This window comes from Gigantopelta aegis, chromosome 7 (genome assembly GCF_016097555.1).
Source record: "Gigantopelta aegis isolate Gae_Host chromosome 7, Gae_host_genome, whole genome shotgun sequence".
Classification (NCBI taxonomy): Eukaryota; Metazoa; Mollusca; class Gastropoda; order Neomphalida; family Peltospiridae; genus Gigantopelta; species Gigantopelta aegis.
Window position 1 is genome coordinate 9,488,612 of NC_054705.1, and position 16,941 is coordinate 9,505,552.

Consider the following 16,941-nt stretch of genomic DNA (forward strand, 5'->3'; position numbering starts at 1 on the left):
ATCAATGCACCAATCTGTGTATAGCATCAGTGACAACCTCCACGACTTTCAGTCCATCATCAGCTAGCTTCTTTAAGGTTCTGTGGAAGCCAACCTTCTCCATGTTCCCACTTTTCCTGTTCTCTTTTGTCCAAAGTAATGACATTTAGTTTTTGTTTTTGTGTCATTCTCCAATGCTGTATATGAACAATATTGGGCACAATAACGAGGACTGTCCATCCTGCCATCACCTTAAAAACCCCAGAATAAATAAATAAATTTTGTATTTGAAAATTCTAGCTTTAACAAATGGGTCTAAAGGCAGAGTTCTTTGAATGGCCAATATTGTTGGCAGCGATTAAATGGTTGCATGTTGTAGTGTAAATATTCAAATGTGTAATATTAATGAATGAATAAGATGTTTTCACATCAGTAAATGTTAATGGTTTTATAGACTGAAAACAATTTTATCCTACAAGATGTTATGGACATACATGCCTAACATCACAATGTCTCTCCCTCTGAATTCCTCCACAACTGCATGCTGATGATCAACCCAGTACTCATCAATGGCCGGGACACGGTAGTGTAACTGTATCCAGTACTCATCAATGGCCGGGACAAGGTAGTGTCACTGTATCCTGTACTCATCAGTGGCCGGGACAAGGTAGTGTGACTGTATCCGGTACTCATCAGTGCCGGGACAAGTTAGTGTCACTGTATCCGGTACTCATCAATCGCCGGGACAAGGTAGTGTGACTGTATCCTGTACTCATCAGTGGCCGGGACACGGTAGTGTGACTGTATCCGGTACTCATCAATGGCCGGGACAAGTTAGTGTCACTGTATCCGGTACTCATCAATGGTCGGGACAAGGTAGTGTGACTATCCGGTACTCATCAATGGCCGGGACAAGGTAGTGTCACTGTATCCGGTACTCGTCAATAGCCGGGACATGGTAGTGTCACTGTATTCGGTACTCGTCAATGGCCGGGACAAGGTAGTGTCACGGTATCCGGTACTCGTCAATGGCCGGGACAAGGTAGTGTCACGGTATCCGGTACTCATCAATGGCCGGGACATCGTAGTGTCACTGTATCCGGTACTCATCAATGGCCGGGACAAGGTAGTGTCACTGTATCCAGTACTCATCAATTGCCGGGACAACGTTGTGTCACTGTATCCAGTACTCATCAATGGCCGGGACAACGTTGTGTCACTGTATCCTGTACTCGTCAATGGCCGGGACAAGGTAGTGTCACTGTATCCGGTACTCATCAATGGCCGGGACAACGTTGTGTCACTGTATCCGGTACTCATCAATGGCCGGGACAACGTTGTGTCACTGTATCCTGTACTCGTCAGTGGCCGGGACAAGGTAGTGTCACTGTATCCGGTACTCGTCAATGGCCGGGACAAGGTAGTGTCACTGTATCCGGTACTCGTCAATGGCCGGGACAAGGTAGTGTCACTGTATCCGGTACTCGTCAATGGCCGGGACAAGGTAGTGTCACTGTATCCGGTACTCGTCAATGGCCGGGACAAGGTAGTGTGACTGTATCCTGTACTCGTCAATGGCCGGGACAAGATAGTGTGACTGTATCCTGTACTCGTCAATGGCCGTGACAAGATAGTGTCACTGTATCCTGTACTCGTCAATGGCCGTGACAAGATAGTGTCACTGTATCCTGTACTCGTCAATGGCCGGGACAAAGTAGTGCCACTGTATCTGGTACTCATCAATTGTACTCACCAATGGCCGGGACAAGGTAGTGTCACTGTATCCTGTACTCATCAATGGCCGGGACAAGGTAGTGTGACTGTATCCTGTACTCGTCAGTGGCCGGGACAAGGTAGTGTGACGGTATCCTGTACTCGTCAGTGGCCGGGACAAGGTAGTGTGACGGTATCCTGTACTCGTCAATGGCCGGGACAAGGTAGTGTGACTGTATCCTGTACTCGTCAGTGGCCGGGACAAGGTAGTGTGACTGTATCCGGTACTCATCAATGGCCGGGACAAGGTAGTGTCACTGTATCCTGTACTCATCAATGGCCGGAACAACGTTGTGTCACTGTATCCAGTACTCATCAATGGCCGGGACAAGGTAGTGTGACGGTATCCTGTACTCGTCAGTGGCCGGGACAAGGTAGTGTCACTGTATTCGTTACTCGTCAATGGCCGGGACAAGGTAGTGTCACTGTATCCGGTACTCGTCAATGGCCGGGACAAGGTAGTGTCACTGTATCCGGTACTCATCAATTGTACTCACCAATGGCCAGGACAAGGTAGTGTGACTGTATCCTGTACTCGTCAGTGGCCGGGACAAGGTAGTGTCACGGTATCCTGTACTCGTCAGTGGCCGGGACAAGGTAGTGTCACGGTATCCTGTACTCGTCAGTGGCCGGGACAAGGTAGTGTCACGGTATCCGGTACTCGTCAATGGCCGGGACAAGGTAGTGTCACTGTATCCGGTACTCGTCAATGGCCGGGACAAGGTAGTGTGACTGTATCCTGTAGTCATCAATGGCCGGGACAAGGTAGTGTCACTGTATCCAGTACTCATCAATGGCCGGGACAAGGTAGTGTCACTGTATCCGGTACTCATCAATGGCCGGGACAAGGTAGTGTCACTGTATCCGGTACTCGTCAATGGCCGGGACAAGGTAGTGTCACTGTATCCGGTACTCGTCAATGGCCGGGACAAGGTAGTGTCACTGTATCCGGTACTCATCAATTGTACTCACCAATGGCCGGGACAAGGTAGTGTGACTGTATCCTGTACTCGTCAGTGGCCGGGACAAGGTAGTGTGACTGTATCCTGTACTCGTCAGTGGCCGGGACAAGGTAGTGTGACGGTATCCTGTACTCGTCAGTGGCCGGGACAAGGTAGTGTGACGGTATCCTGTACTCGTCAGTGGCCGGGACAAGGTAGTGTGACCTGTACTCGTATGGCCAAGGTGTGTGACTCGTCAGTGGCCGGGACAAGTGTAGTGTACTCGTCAGTGGCCGGGACAAGGTAGTGTCACTGTATCCGGTACTCGTCAATGGCCGGGACAAGGTAGTGTCACTGTATCCGGTACTCGTCAGTGGCCGGGACAAGGTAGTGTGACTGTATCCTGTACTCGTCAGTGGCCGGGACAAGGTAGTGTGACTGTATCCTGTACTCGTCAGTGGCCGGGACAAGGTAGTGTCACGGTATCCTGTACTCGTCAGTGGCCGGGACAAGGTAGTGTCACGGTATCCTGTACTCGTCAGTGGCCGGGACAAGGTAGTGTCACGGTATCCGGTACTCGTCAATGGCCGGGACAAGGTAGTGTCACTGTATCCGGTACTCGTCAATGGCCGGGACAAGGTAGTGTGACTGTATCCTGTAGTCATCAATGGCCGGGACAAGGTAGTGTCACTGTATCCAGTACTCGTCAATGGCCGGGACAAGGTAGTGTCACTGTATCCAGTACTCGTCAATGGCCGGGACAAGGTAGTGTCACTGTATCCGGTACTCATCAATTGTACTCACCAATGGCCGGGACAAGGTAGTGTGACTGTATCCTGTACTCGTCAGTGGCCGGGACAAGGTAGTGTGACTGTATCCTGTACTCGTCAGTGGCCGGGACAAGGTAGTGTGACTGTATCCTGTACTCGTCAGTGGCCGGGACAAGGTAGTGTGACGGTATCCTGTACTCGTCAGTGGCCGGGACAAGGTAGTGTGACGGTATCCTGTACTCGTCAGTGGCCGGGACAAGGTAGTGTCACTGTATCCGGTACTCGTCAATGGCCGGGACAAGGTAGTGTCACTGTATCTGGTACTCTTCAATGGCCGGGACAAGGTAGTGTGACTGTATCCGGTACTCGTCAATGGCCGGGACAAGATAGTGTGACTGTATCCTGTACTCGTCAATGACCGGGACAAGATAGTGTGACTGTATCCTGTACTCGTCAATGGCCGAGACAAGATAGTGTGACTGTATCCTGTACTCGTCAATGGCCGGGACAAGGTAGTGTGACTGTATCCTGTACTCGTCAATGACGGGACAAGGTAGTGTGACTGTATCCTGTACTCATCAATGGCTGAAACAAGGTAGTGTCACTGTATCCTGGGACAAGGTAGTGTGACTGTATGCTGTACTCATCAATGGCTGGGACAAGGTAGTGTGACTGTATCCTGTACTCATCAATGGCCTGGACAAGGTAGTGTCACTGTATCCTGTACTCATCAATGGCCGGGACAAGGTAGTGTCACTGTATCCTGTACTCATCAATGGCCGGGACAAGGTAGTGTCACTGTATCCTGTACTCATCAATGGCCGGGACAAGGTAGTGTCACTGTATCCTGTACTCATCAATGGTCGGGACAAGGTAGTGTCACTGTATCCTGTACTCATCAATTGCCGGGACAAAATAGTGTCACTGTATCCTGTACTCATAAATGGCCGTGACAAGGTAGTGTGTCTGTATCCTGTACTGATCAGTGGCCGGGACAAGGTAGTGTGACTGTATCCTGTTGTAGGTAACTGTAGATCGAAACGTTAGCTTCAGGATCTTTGCAAAGAGGGCAATTTTGATAAAGTTGTTCCCAGAGACCAATGTGGCTGCAGATATCAGCAAGTTGCCTACATGCAAACCTCTGAACATGACTGGTTAAGAACACCATCTATAGTGCAGTTGTCTAGATTCACATACCTTTGTAAAAAATAAATTAAAATGACATGTGCATGTAGTTAATCAAAGATGGAAGATGTGATTGTTCAAACATGACTGGAATTCTATGATTATGACGCAAAGTTTGTTACTAGTGTGCAGTGGTATGTGCGCCTTTTAAAAACAAAAGTGTGTACCAGATAAACCACATGTAATGGCACAAAATCCGAAACATTGGTTGAGCAAAGTGCAAAATTTGAAGCTGGAAAAATTCTATTTTATCCAAGTTTAAAAAGACATATGCAGGTAATACAAAATGTTGTGAAATCTATAGAATGCTAATGCAGAGAAGAAAATAATCATTAAATACTGCTCATTAACTGGCTTTGGTTTAAAATAGTGGGTTTCTTTGCCCTTAGTGGCTGAAATGTACTGCAAACTGTCAGTTACCCATTTTTAGGTATACAGCTGATCCAGTAACACTGTGATTCACCGACAGTTGTTGTTGTTGTTAAGGGGTTTAACGTGCATATATGCCACGAAGGCTTCACGCACGCCTGTCATGGGCTTAGTCTCTGGCCTTTGCCAGTGACTGAGTCTAGGACAAGGGTGGGGGGGGGGGGGATGAGTTTGAAGTGGACAGAATTTTGAATAAGTATTTAGTTACGTCCAGCGACTGCGCGGACCGACTAGTAGACACCGAAAATGGGCCGTGTTCTGACTGGCTGAATTTCGATTCCTTCGGGTCTAACTAGGAAAACCTATAACTACAGAGAATACCTGCACCTAACATCATGTCCGGACTAGAAATTTAAACCCAAAAATAAGTTTGACTGCTCGGCCGAAAAGGTTTTAGGGTGATTTGAGCAATTGAACGGGCGCCAAAGTAAATTGCGTTGGACTATTTATAAAAAAATAAACATAAGAATTTTGAAGCTCGATCGAAAACGTTTAAAGTCCAACTAAGCCCAAAAAGGAGGATACCTGTCCTAGGTAAGGTTGGTCTACTTCGGGGAGCTTGGAGTGTCTCGGAGTGACGGCAGCTGTTTCCTAAGTTGTTGGAGCTGTTTGACCACCAGGGAATAGTCGGGGCCGCAGACCGCTTTGAGCATCCTGTGGATCGATCTGTTGTCGAGCTCCCAAAACAGGATGCACTGCCTGTAGGTCTGGTCCCTTCTGTGCGTGACGACTATTCCCTTGGTTCCACCGAAGATCTTGGAGTGGAGCTCAAAACTGCTGCCGTCCTCCATTGGTTTCCAGCTGGTGTTGAGAAATCCTCCCCGAAGTAGGCGTGGTTCGAGCGTGTCCCCCTGCATGTACTGATGGAGGTGACGGCGAAGTCCACTGATGGCAATGGTCCATTCGTCGTCAGCAGGGGGAGCGGATTCCGGCGGCGGCTTTGTCTTGGCTGGCTGGGTGGTCGGTGATGTCGCCTTCCTTTTCGCCGCCGGAACAACAAGTCCATGGGGCGACTCGACGGGAGCGGTCGTTACTGACCGCTGCACCGGAGTCGTCGTCTTTGGGGTGGAGGTCGAAGTCGGTGGTGGCACACTCGTCCTTTGGAACATCTGGATGTCCTGGGTGGTGTACGCCCGTTCCGGGGATGCAGGGGCCACGAGTGGTTGCTTCCTCTCCGGAGGACTCGGTGGGGGCGGTGTCACAGAAGGGAGTGCCACTGGCGGTTGAGCCGCCAGCTTTGTCCCCCCCCCCCCCTGGGCCGTCCCCAACACCGGTTTCTTCCTTCTTCTTCCTCTTCCAGTCCCCCCTTTCCTCTTCTGTGGAGGCGGGTCACCGTACACCAAAGTCACGGTCGCCCGTGACCCGGTATACGTGACCCGAAACTCCAGCATAGGGCCGAAGCTGGGGGGGGGAGCTCGAGAGCGCAAGTAGACACGTCCACCTTCATTGAAAGACAGCCTGTATTCTCTCACCGACAGTGCCTTTCTATAGCCCTTCACTTGACAATGGTCTGCGATTTAAAAAAAAAAAAAAAGTTGCCAGTGTAAGCAATGGAAGGAGATACACCAAGAAACATTCATCATCTGTGATGAGACTGGACTCTCCTGGATAGAGTACCCTTTTTACTCCAGTTCCTTGGTGTTCTCCTTCATCCACGTCACCAACGTCTTCATTATCTGTAGCGCCTTCTCCAAACTCTACATCACCAACAGTTAGCTCTTCTAGATCTTTGTACTGATCTGGACCCATATTCACAAAAAAAGTGTAAATTTACGTCTACGACTAGCACTTACGTGTGCCATAGATTTACGTTTACGTGCAAGAAGCACCTTATTCGGATCCCCACCAGTACCAAAATGCCATGGTTCACTGCTCGCGATGTTATTGTTAGCAGGCGAGAAACAAAATTGCGTTTTGCGCATTTACCCGGTAGCCATCGTTTCTAATGTGTTTTTATTAATTACTCCAGTGAGAGTGTTAAATCGTAGATTTACGTCCAACTAAGTTACGTTCACATTTATGGCTGTCTTTGAGAATAAGGTGCTTCTTGCACGTAAACTTAAATCTACGGCAGACGTAAGTGCTAGTCGTAGACGTAAATTTACAGTTTTTTGTGAATATGGGTCCAGGTCTGTAATAGAAAGTAAAGTTTCTTTTTATTTAACGACGCCACTAGAGCACATTGATTTTTTATCTTATCATCGGCTATTGGACGTCAAACATATGGTCATTCTGACACTGTTTTTTAGAGGAAACCCGCTGTCGCCACATAGGCTACTCTTGTTACGACAGGCAGCAAGGGATCTTTTATTTGCGCTTCCCACAGGCAGGATAGCACAAACCATGGCCTTTGTTGAACCAGTTATGGATCACTGGTCGGTGCAAGTGGTTTACACCTACCCATTGAGCCTTGCGGAGCACTCACTCAGGGTTTGGAGTCGGTAGTCTGTAATAGAAGTAGAGCCGTTTGTGAACATTTTCTTTCTTAACAAACAGTAATTTCTAACATAGTATATAAGACATGATCACTATTCTGATAGTAATAATTTGCGAGATATATATCGTGTCGCAACATTCGCACCTGAAGAATGCCGAGTAACTATGATTCAAATAAATCATCAATTCAATGCATTCCCAGTTTGGAGCTGGAGCTCGCCGCGGTAAGACGTATTTGTTTCGCACGTTAGGCATAGGCACGTTAATATGTTATCCAATTCAATCAATTCAATGAAGTAAATAAAACTGAGGAATTAAATGTCTCACCTACCATAAACTGATTTGGTCTGACGCAAAAGTATTATAAAAAAAAAAATCTTTCTTTTTTTTCACCTGCATTGTGATGAACATATACAGGTGCCTAAATGAATCAAGTTTTTTTTAATCTAGGACTTATAACTTGTGAAAAACGGATCTAAACGCAAACCTTTTAATGTTGCTATTGTTGACGCCGACACTGGAAAAGTACTACCTATATCTGGCATTTGTACTTTGTAAAGGCGAGATCAAAAAAGAAAAAAGAAAAAAAAGGAAGTCAACAAATTATTTATAAATGTCATCTACAGGCATTATTGTTAAAACATGTAGCAGGTTGTTGTTGTTGTTGTTGTTGTGTTTTTTTGTTGTTGTTTTTTTGTTGTTGTTGTTGTTTTTGTGGGGGGGGGGGGGGGTCATTTAAACCACAGACAAGAGATGTTTCTATTGCACGAATGTCATCATATGGATGCATATGAAATCAGACTATTTTTGGTCAATTCAGATACTGTATTAATGTTGCATATTATTCTTAAGTATACCTGAGTGTGATGTGGCATCTGACTTCATAATCTTTATCATCGGAATCTACATCATCGTCATCAGTATTTTCCGTTATGCTGATCCTCAAGCTGAATATAAATAATGATATATGTTCAGAAAAGATCCTTTTAAACATCACAGAAATAGTTTATATATGTAAAGATACAGAATAATAATTTGTCTCTTCTAGATTGATTCTCCCACATTTGAAACTGCACAGTGGCGGTATGTGTAAACATCTTCATTAATATGGAGGAAAAGAAAGACATGTTTTATTTAACACTCAGTACGTATTATTTACGGTTATATGGCATCAGACTTAAGGTTAAGGACCACACAGATAGAGAGAGAGAGAGAGAGAGAGAGAGAGAGAGAGAGAGAGAGAGAGAGAGAGAGAGAGAGAGAAAACCCGCTGTCGCCACTTCATGGGCTACTCTTTTCGAAAAGCTTAATATGGAGGAAAAAAGTAAAGTATAGTTTGTTTTATTTAACGACGCCACTAGAACACATTGATTTTTTATTTCATCATCGGCTATTGGACGTCAAACATATGGTCATTCTGACACTGTTTTTTAGAGGAAAGCCGCTGTCGCCACATAGGTTACTCTTTTACGACAGACAGCAAGGGATCTTTTATTTGCGCTTTCGACAGGCAGGATAGCACCAACCATGGCCTTTGTTGAACCAAGTGGTTTACACCTGCCCATTGAGCCTTGCGGAGCACTCACTCAGGGTTTAGAGTCGGTATCTGGATTAAATATCCCATGCCTCGACTGGGATCCAAACCCAGTACCTACCAGCCTGTATACCGATGGCCTAACCACAACGCCACCGAGGCCGGTAAATAATATGGAGGAAATAAAGAGTATCTATCTATCTATCATTTCTCTTTACAATTTTGATGTTGGTGGGTCAGCAAGTTGAAAACGTCAAGGTCTGTGAATTAAAAAGAAACAAATCTATAATGATGAAAAAACCCAACCCTAAGATTGTTTTGTGTAACGACACCACTAGAGCATATTGATTTATTAATCATCGGCTATTAGATGTCAAACATATGGTAATTTTGACAGTCATAGAAAGGAAACCTGCTACAATTGTTTTTATTAGTAGCACCATCCAACAGAAAGGGCAGCGCATACCACAACCTTTGATATACTTGTCATGGTGCACTGGCTGGAATGAGAAATCGCACAATGGGCCCCATTGACAGGAATCGATCCTAGACCGACTGCACATTAGGTGTGCGCTTTACCACTGAGCTATGTCTGTCCCGCCTCTATAATGATGAATACATTCTTAACTAATATACATGTATTTCAAAGGAACATATAATTTTTACTGTTGTGAGATAATATTGTAGAATAGTTTATAGAAAATTAATGGACTATTTAGGTAATTTGAGATTATTTTAATTCCTTTTTAGCATTATACTCAATTCCACAGTACTGATAAACAAAAGTTTGTGTTGGTAAAACATAATAATGACCTTGTCTGGCAGATAGTAATTAATACATTATTCTTTGCGTAGACGTAGCATCCCAGTTAGCAGAATTGGTCACATGATCAGTTCAGATCTTGTTTGAAAATCGACAGTGTTTCAAACACTGGCATGGAGATGGGTAATTCTTTCTCAATTATTGGGTTCATATCTATAATTAAATTTGAGCATGTGTGTTTCTATGTTGATAAGAAAGTTATCAATGTAGCCTTAGTACATGGATTTCATATATTATGACATGTAAACAATCATTTAAAAAAATTAAGTTATAGTTATGTTGCAAATGTATGAATCATTAATAAAGAAAACATTCCTACTCAAATGGATTGATGAAACTCGATGTTTTGCCTTTGTCCATCTCATCTTTTGTTTTCTGTCTGAGTCTTCCCCTTCAAGATAATACCAAAATGAGATAATTAGAACGCTGATATTTTTAGAATTTAAATAATTAATTTGCATTTAGCAGTGTTGAACACTTGGACAGATGGTTCTAAAAGTAACTAGTTCCATGAAGCTATAATTGGTAACTTATAAAACTAAACATGTTATATTAGCAAAGACCAAAAATTGTCTATGCTGGATAGAGGGCTATTGACAAAGCCTGTACTATATTCATTTACACTTCTGTATTTTATTGCATTTCATAGAAATTAAGCTTGTCATTAATACATGCATATAACTAAATACAATGCATCTAAACTATCAATTTGTGTGTTAGATTGCATGTACTTTTTCCAAAGTAATGAAAATATGTCATAACTGTACATAAGCAGTGGTTGCATGGTTGCATGTATACCTGCATCACCAGTTGCACCATTGTTGCTACCCTGTTCTGTGTATATATTATTAATAAGCCATTGGAATGATAAATAATCCATTACACAATTAACCAACCTCAGTCTTGAGGATGGACCAGCTTCTTCAACACTGGATACCCTAGTCTCTGACTGCATAAAGACACCAGACATTTCAACCGGGCTATACAAAAAAAAAAAAAAAAAGGAAAAAAAGTTTACTTTAACAATTAAATTATACTTTTCATAATTGTAAATAGTAAATATATAAACATGAACTAAAACAAGCTTTAAAATGAAACAAAATAATAATAATAATTCACAAGCATATTATTCATGGACGTGTCCAGAATTGCATGTTTTAATCTAGTTAGGTTCACCTATATTTCTGCGTTATTCGAAATAATTTTTCGTATTATCTTTTAAAAAATCACCAAAATGAAGTAATTTATAATTATTTTATTTATTTTGAGAAAGAAATTATTTACTGACAAATTATTAATGCCCGGTAAAATGTCCAAATTGGTTGAAAGTGCTGGGTGATAATTTGAAGAGGTGGGTAGCTGCACTGCCAGAGGGTAAAATCTGTATGGTGCTATACCATAGCTGAAAAATTAATTTATTTAAAAAAAAAAAAAAATAAAAAAAAAAAAAAAAAAAAAAAAAAAAAACCCACCCCCCACAAAGGATACAAAACAAAACAACATATGCTCCAGACACCATCACATCCTTTCAATATTCAACAATCTTGATAACATGCTTAACGAATACTTTATCGGGACCTCATTCAAAATAGTAAATGGATTTTGATGTTTTGCCGTTATAATGACTACAAATTAGCTGGCAATTGCTGCCTGATAAGCTGGAAAATGCAGTTGTAAAATAGTATGAAATATAATATCAATGTGTAGAGAAAAAACTGTAAATTCTTCCGTATCAGTGGTAACTACTATCAGTAAAGTAAAGTTTGTTTTATTTCACAACGCCACTAGAGCACATTGATTTTTTTATCTTATCATCGGCTATTGGACGTCAAACATATGGTCATTCTGACATTGTTTTTAGAGGAAACCCGCTGTCGCCACATAAGATACTCTTTTACGACAGACAGCAAGGGATCTTTTATTTGCGCTTCCCACAGGCAGGACAGCACAAACCATGGCCTGTGTTGAACCAGTTATGGATCACTGGTCGGTGCAAGTGGTTTACACCTACCCACTGAGCCTTGCGGAGCACTCACTCAGGGTTTGAAGTCATTATCTGGATTAAAAACCCCATGTCACAACTGGGATACGAACCCAGTAACTACCAGCCTGTAGACCGATGGCCTAACCACGACGCCACCGAGGCCGGTCAGTACTATCAGCTTACCTATCAAGTAACATGGTAGCCACTTGTGAATCAGTCTCAAATCTGTTTTAGCCTTCTTGAGGGACCGGCCTCGGTGGCGTCATGGTTAGGTCATCGGTCTACAGGCTGGTAGGTACTGGGTTCGGATCCCAGCTGAGGCATGGGATTTTTAATCCAGATATCGTAATTTGCAGAAAGTCCATGACTTTATATATACTTTCAATAATTATAATCCTTGATTTACTTGATACTTGTTTTAATGCAAGCGTTCGCAAACGGTTTTGTTTTGGGTTGGCTTTTGTTTTTGTTTGTTTTTTTAGGGGTTTTTTTGTGGGGGTTTTTGGTTGTTGTTTCTATTGCTTACGGGTGCGCTCGCGGTCGGTCCGGGATCGATCCCCGTCGGTGGGCCTATTGGGTTATTTCTCGTTCCAGACAGATCACAACTACTAAAATATTAAAGGCCGTGGTATGTGCTATCCTGTCTGGGATAGTGCATATAAAAGATATCTTGCTACTGATGAAAAAATGTAGCGGGTTTCCTCGTTTCCTCTCTATGACTGTGTCAAAATGACTATATGTCTGACATCCAATAGCTGATGATTAATAAATCAATGTGGTCTAGTGGTGCTGTTAAAGGAAACACGAGACCATATTATAGCTCATTTTAAAAGCAAAATGATATAAAAATAATATACAAATAACTTTATAACAATAAAATACGCGTAGTTAACTTAAAATGAAGAAATTACGCCAATCAGTATCAAAGTACGATTTATGCATATTTATTCGTGAGCGTTCGGAAAAAAGGGGAAGACGTCAGAGCCGCTGTACTCTTCCATTATTGTTAACTGTTTATATATGGAGTAAGGGCCTTACGATCTTTTCAGTCCAGCAGTGCCGTACTGCGCGGCCTTTGGGTGTAAAAATAAACAGTTTAAACGATCGGGATTGTCTTTTTACGGTTTTCCAAAGGATTGTATCCGAAGAAAGACGCGTGTATTTTATCGCAAAACAAAAGATTGGACACCAACACCGCATAGTACTTTGGTGTCAGCCTATTTTAGTATTGTGGCATAACCTGACGCGACTATAGTACAATGTTAATGGACATCATCATTCGCCCTGCTTCATTACTGTAAATAATGCTGTAAAACCTTTGATTAAGTACTTTCCCATCTAAAATTACAAAACTGACTAATTACGTAGAAAAGAAAATTATCACATGGGTATCGTGAGTGGTCGTTTTTACTCTAACGCACCCTACCAATAGGCCTAATAATATGCTGCTTTTTTTTTAAAGAGAGAAAAATACTATAACCACATTTCGTTCTATTGATGCAAATTGAAATATATTTAGTTAAAAAGTTGATTATACTCTCAAGTCATTTATGTTGTTTTACAAGTCAGGTTAATGAAAGTGAAGCGCCTTGTAAATTAGAGCGTTTGTTTACACTGTGCATACAGATTTCATTATGTACAGCCCGAACATGAAAAATGCGATATTTTCTAAAAATAAAATAAACATGTTTGTCCTAGATTTATATTTTTTACATATTTAAATACATCATATCGAGGTGTATCTTTATGCTAAATATGAACAGTATACACCTCGGCATTAGCATCCGAGTTTTGGTTTTGTCTCCGGGTTACTTTCGGGCTCCGGGCTGTAAATTGGTCGACCGATCTGGTCTGGCACCATCGGTTTCTCCACCCTCCGACTTGCTATCCGTTTTTTCTTCAGTATTACTGTTGTAAGTAAATGTGTGTCTTTCTTCATTTACTAACAGCTCAAATTGATACGGCAAAACGTTTTGCGAACGAACACTCATTGTTTTGGTAAGCTGTGCAAGTCTTAGATTTCTTTATGAGTGGTCATGTCATGTCATAGGGTTTTATGTGCACATTCAGAACAAGCTGTTGTAGCGCACGCCTGTCGTGGGCCTTGTCCGGCTCCTCCGTCCATGACAGGAAAGGTGGGGGGAGGGGAGAGGAGGAACCGCCTGCACTGGCAGGTGCAAGGGAGCACCAGCAGCCCGATCAAATCGGTAGCAGGCGGGTGGTGGTGGTGCTATGGAATTTGAATGGATCAGTTAAATGCCAAAGAGAAAAGGGTGCGCAATTTTGATTGAGGGAATTTGGCGCAATTTTGAACGGTCGGTCGAAAGGTAAATGGCCGAGCTAATATAGGTTTTGATATTAGTGAATCGAGAGTAGCTCGTTAATTTTAGACCTTTACGATGCTGTGGTGTCTCCCTAGGTTGCCCATAGGGCCCTTATAAGGGCCTGACCGCTTCTGGTCGAGGCATCACCAAGTACCAAGTTATTACCAGCAGCAAGTATTGGGGGTTTGGGTGGGGGAGGCCGATATTCTTTTTGTTCAGCTGCTTCCCCGGGTGCATTGCAATTGTGTACTCGGAATGGTATTCTTTTGTCCGGTTCCTTATTAGAGTACATGCTGGGCCATTAAATGGGGGCGGGTGCATTGTTATCATTAGTCAATGCACCCTGTGTACTGATGCAGTGAGCGTGTAGTCTGTGTGTGAATCCTAGTTTTGTGTTACGGTTGTACCTATTGTCTTAAGTATCTATTCTAGTGAGTTCAACGGTCATTCATGACCACCCATCCCCCTCCGTTCTTGTATAGCATTGAATACAATGACGGAGGGGGGCGGGGGGTAAACTAGCCTAGCTATCTAATTTGAAGGGTTAAACACTTATAGTGTAGGTATTGGTTTAAAAGCCTAGTGCTTGGCATACTTAACTTTATTACCAATGCAATAAAACGAAACTAACGGTGGCAAGTAGCAATTGTATACATATATGCACCGATCTAGGTACATAGTTTGAAGAATTTTGATTCCCGCCCCCTAAATATAGGATTTTAGTAGGCTTTACTTGGTTTGTCTTCAGGCTATCTGGATAGTTGGGTATCGGTTTTCCTGCATGTCTTTGCTTCTGGAACCCTAGTTGACTTACCTTAGTCAGCTAGGATGGAATGCATCAGTAATAAAATAAAAAAAACATGGTGCGGGTGCAAAGACAAATTCGTGCAGTTTATTTACAGTGGGGTGGGGTTCTTGATCCGTGATTGGCTGGATTGGACCAATGAGAGTGCTGCAAAAAATAGGCGATAATTAGTGGTGTCCTATCTTGGTTGATTATCTAACGATGTTGATTTGCTGGTTAATTAGCCAATTGGGTTACTGCGACTTCGATCCTGTCTTAGTGAGAAAGAAAGAAGAAGAAGAAAAAGAAAAAAAAAACCCCGAAAGATATGGAGATATTTTAAGTAATTAATTTTTTTGATTTTTTTTTTTTGTAGGTGATTCAATTTATAATTAATTGTACATGGTTGGTGCCAAATATAGGTTACGTGACATGTTTCCTTTAAACAAAAGAAACTTATGTTGCTTGCCGCGATCGCCCTGAACGTTAAAAAACAATTAAAGGTCACTCGCAGCGAAAACAAATGGCTGCCACAATCCCTGATTTTAGACCACTCAGACCTGTGTGTGTGGCGTAGCGTAACGTAAACTCTATTAACGTGCCTCTATCCAATTAAGGTTCAGGCACGTCTCTCCCACACCCAGTCTCTGGCATGGCCAGTGGTCGAGTGTGGGACAGATACTTTACTTTTTAATGGGGCAATTTTGAATTATTTATAAAAGGCATAGGGGGATTTTGATGCGTCGTTGAAATAACCTATGGTATTTAAATAAAAATTAATTTTAATTACTTTAGTGTGACGCTTGTTTTTGACTGGGCATTTCCAAAGAGGTAAATGAAAAATGAAAAATTACACAATTTATATGCACTTAAAAAGATTAAGATTGAAAAAGATTATATACCCGGGACTGATCCAAAACTATGCCTTCGGGCCAAGTCCAAGGTGAAGAACCCGCCCCAAGAGAAGAACCCGACACCAAACCGACCCCAAAAAGGAGACGAGACGCCCCGGACCTACCCCACCTCAACCACGGGTGGACTGAATAAAAACACCCGAGGACATTTATTTAATTTGTGTGTGTGTGTGTGTGTGTGTGTGTGTTTGTGTGCTGTATATATATATATTTGGACGGGTTTTTCCGATTGTCAGTTTATGACGTTGTCGATAGATGGCGCAACCGTACGGCCGCCATTAAGAGAATGAAATCCACGCAACAATAACATGTGACGGCATTGCAGCTGGGTGCAATTTCAGTCTTTATGATTATTTTGGAATGTTTTGCAAAAGCAAAACCAGTCTCTCGGATAATTCAACCTCATTTAAACATTGTATAGTCATATCAATATCGGTGGAAATCTGTGAATAATTAAAAACATAAATAATAAAGCACCTATACACGCCAATACAAAAGCATAGCGAATAAATTAAACACACACGAGTGTAACTAATTTTTATAGTTATTAAAAAAAAAGAGTAAAGTTTGTTTTATTTAACGACGCCACTAGAGCACATTGATTTTTAATCTTATCATCGGCTATTGGACGTCAAACATATGGTCATTCTGACACTGGTTTTAGAGGAAACCCGCTGTCGCCACATAGGCTACTCTTCTTTACGACAGGCAGCAAGGGATCTTTTATTTGCGCTTCCCACAGGCAGGATAGCACAAACCATGGCCTTTGTTGAACCAGTTATGGATCACTGGTCGGTGCAAGTGGTTTACACCTACCCATTGAGCCTTGCGGAGCACTCACTCAGGGTTTGGAGTCGGTATCTGGATTAAAAATCCCATGCCTTGACTGGGATCCGAACCCAGTACCTACCAGCCTGTAGACCGATGGCCTGCCACGACGCCACCGAGGCCGGTTTTATAGTTATTAAGTGAAACTTTACTGAATGCATCCTAAAATATAGAAAAGTATTTCAATTATTTACGTTTGTAGATCTAGAGTAGATGGCAACGTTTAGCTGTTACTAT

The 16,941-nt window shown here is 42.7% G+C and overlaps 1 protein-coding gene across 1 annotated transcript; it reads right to left on the reverse strand.

The window, feature by feature from the left end:
* Window positions 1-2,710: 2,710 nt before the first annotated feature.
* On the reverse strand, window positions 2,711-3,358 carry LOC121377862 (DNA-directed RNA polymerase II subunit RPB1-like). Its single transcript, XM_041505961.1, has one exon. The coding sequence runs from the start codon at window positions 3,356-3,358 to the stop codon at window positions 2,711-2,713; it is 648 nt and encodes a 215-aa protein (XP_041361895.1).
* Between the last annotated feature and the right edge of the window lie 13,583 nt (window positions 3,359-16,941).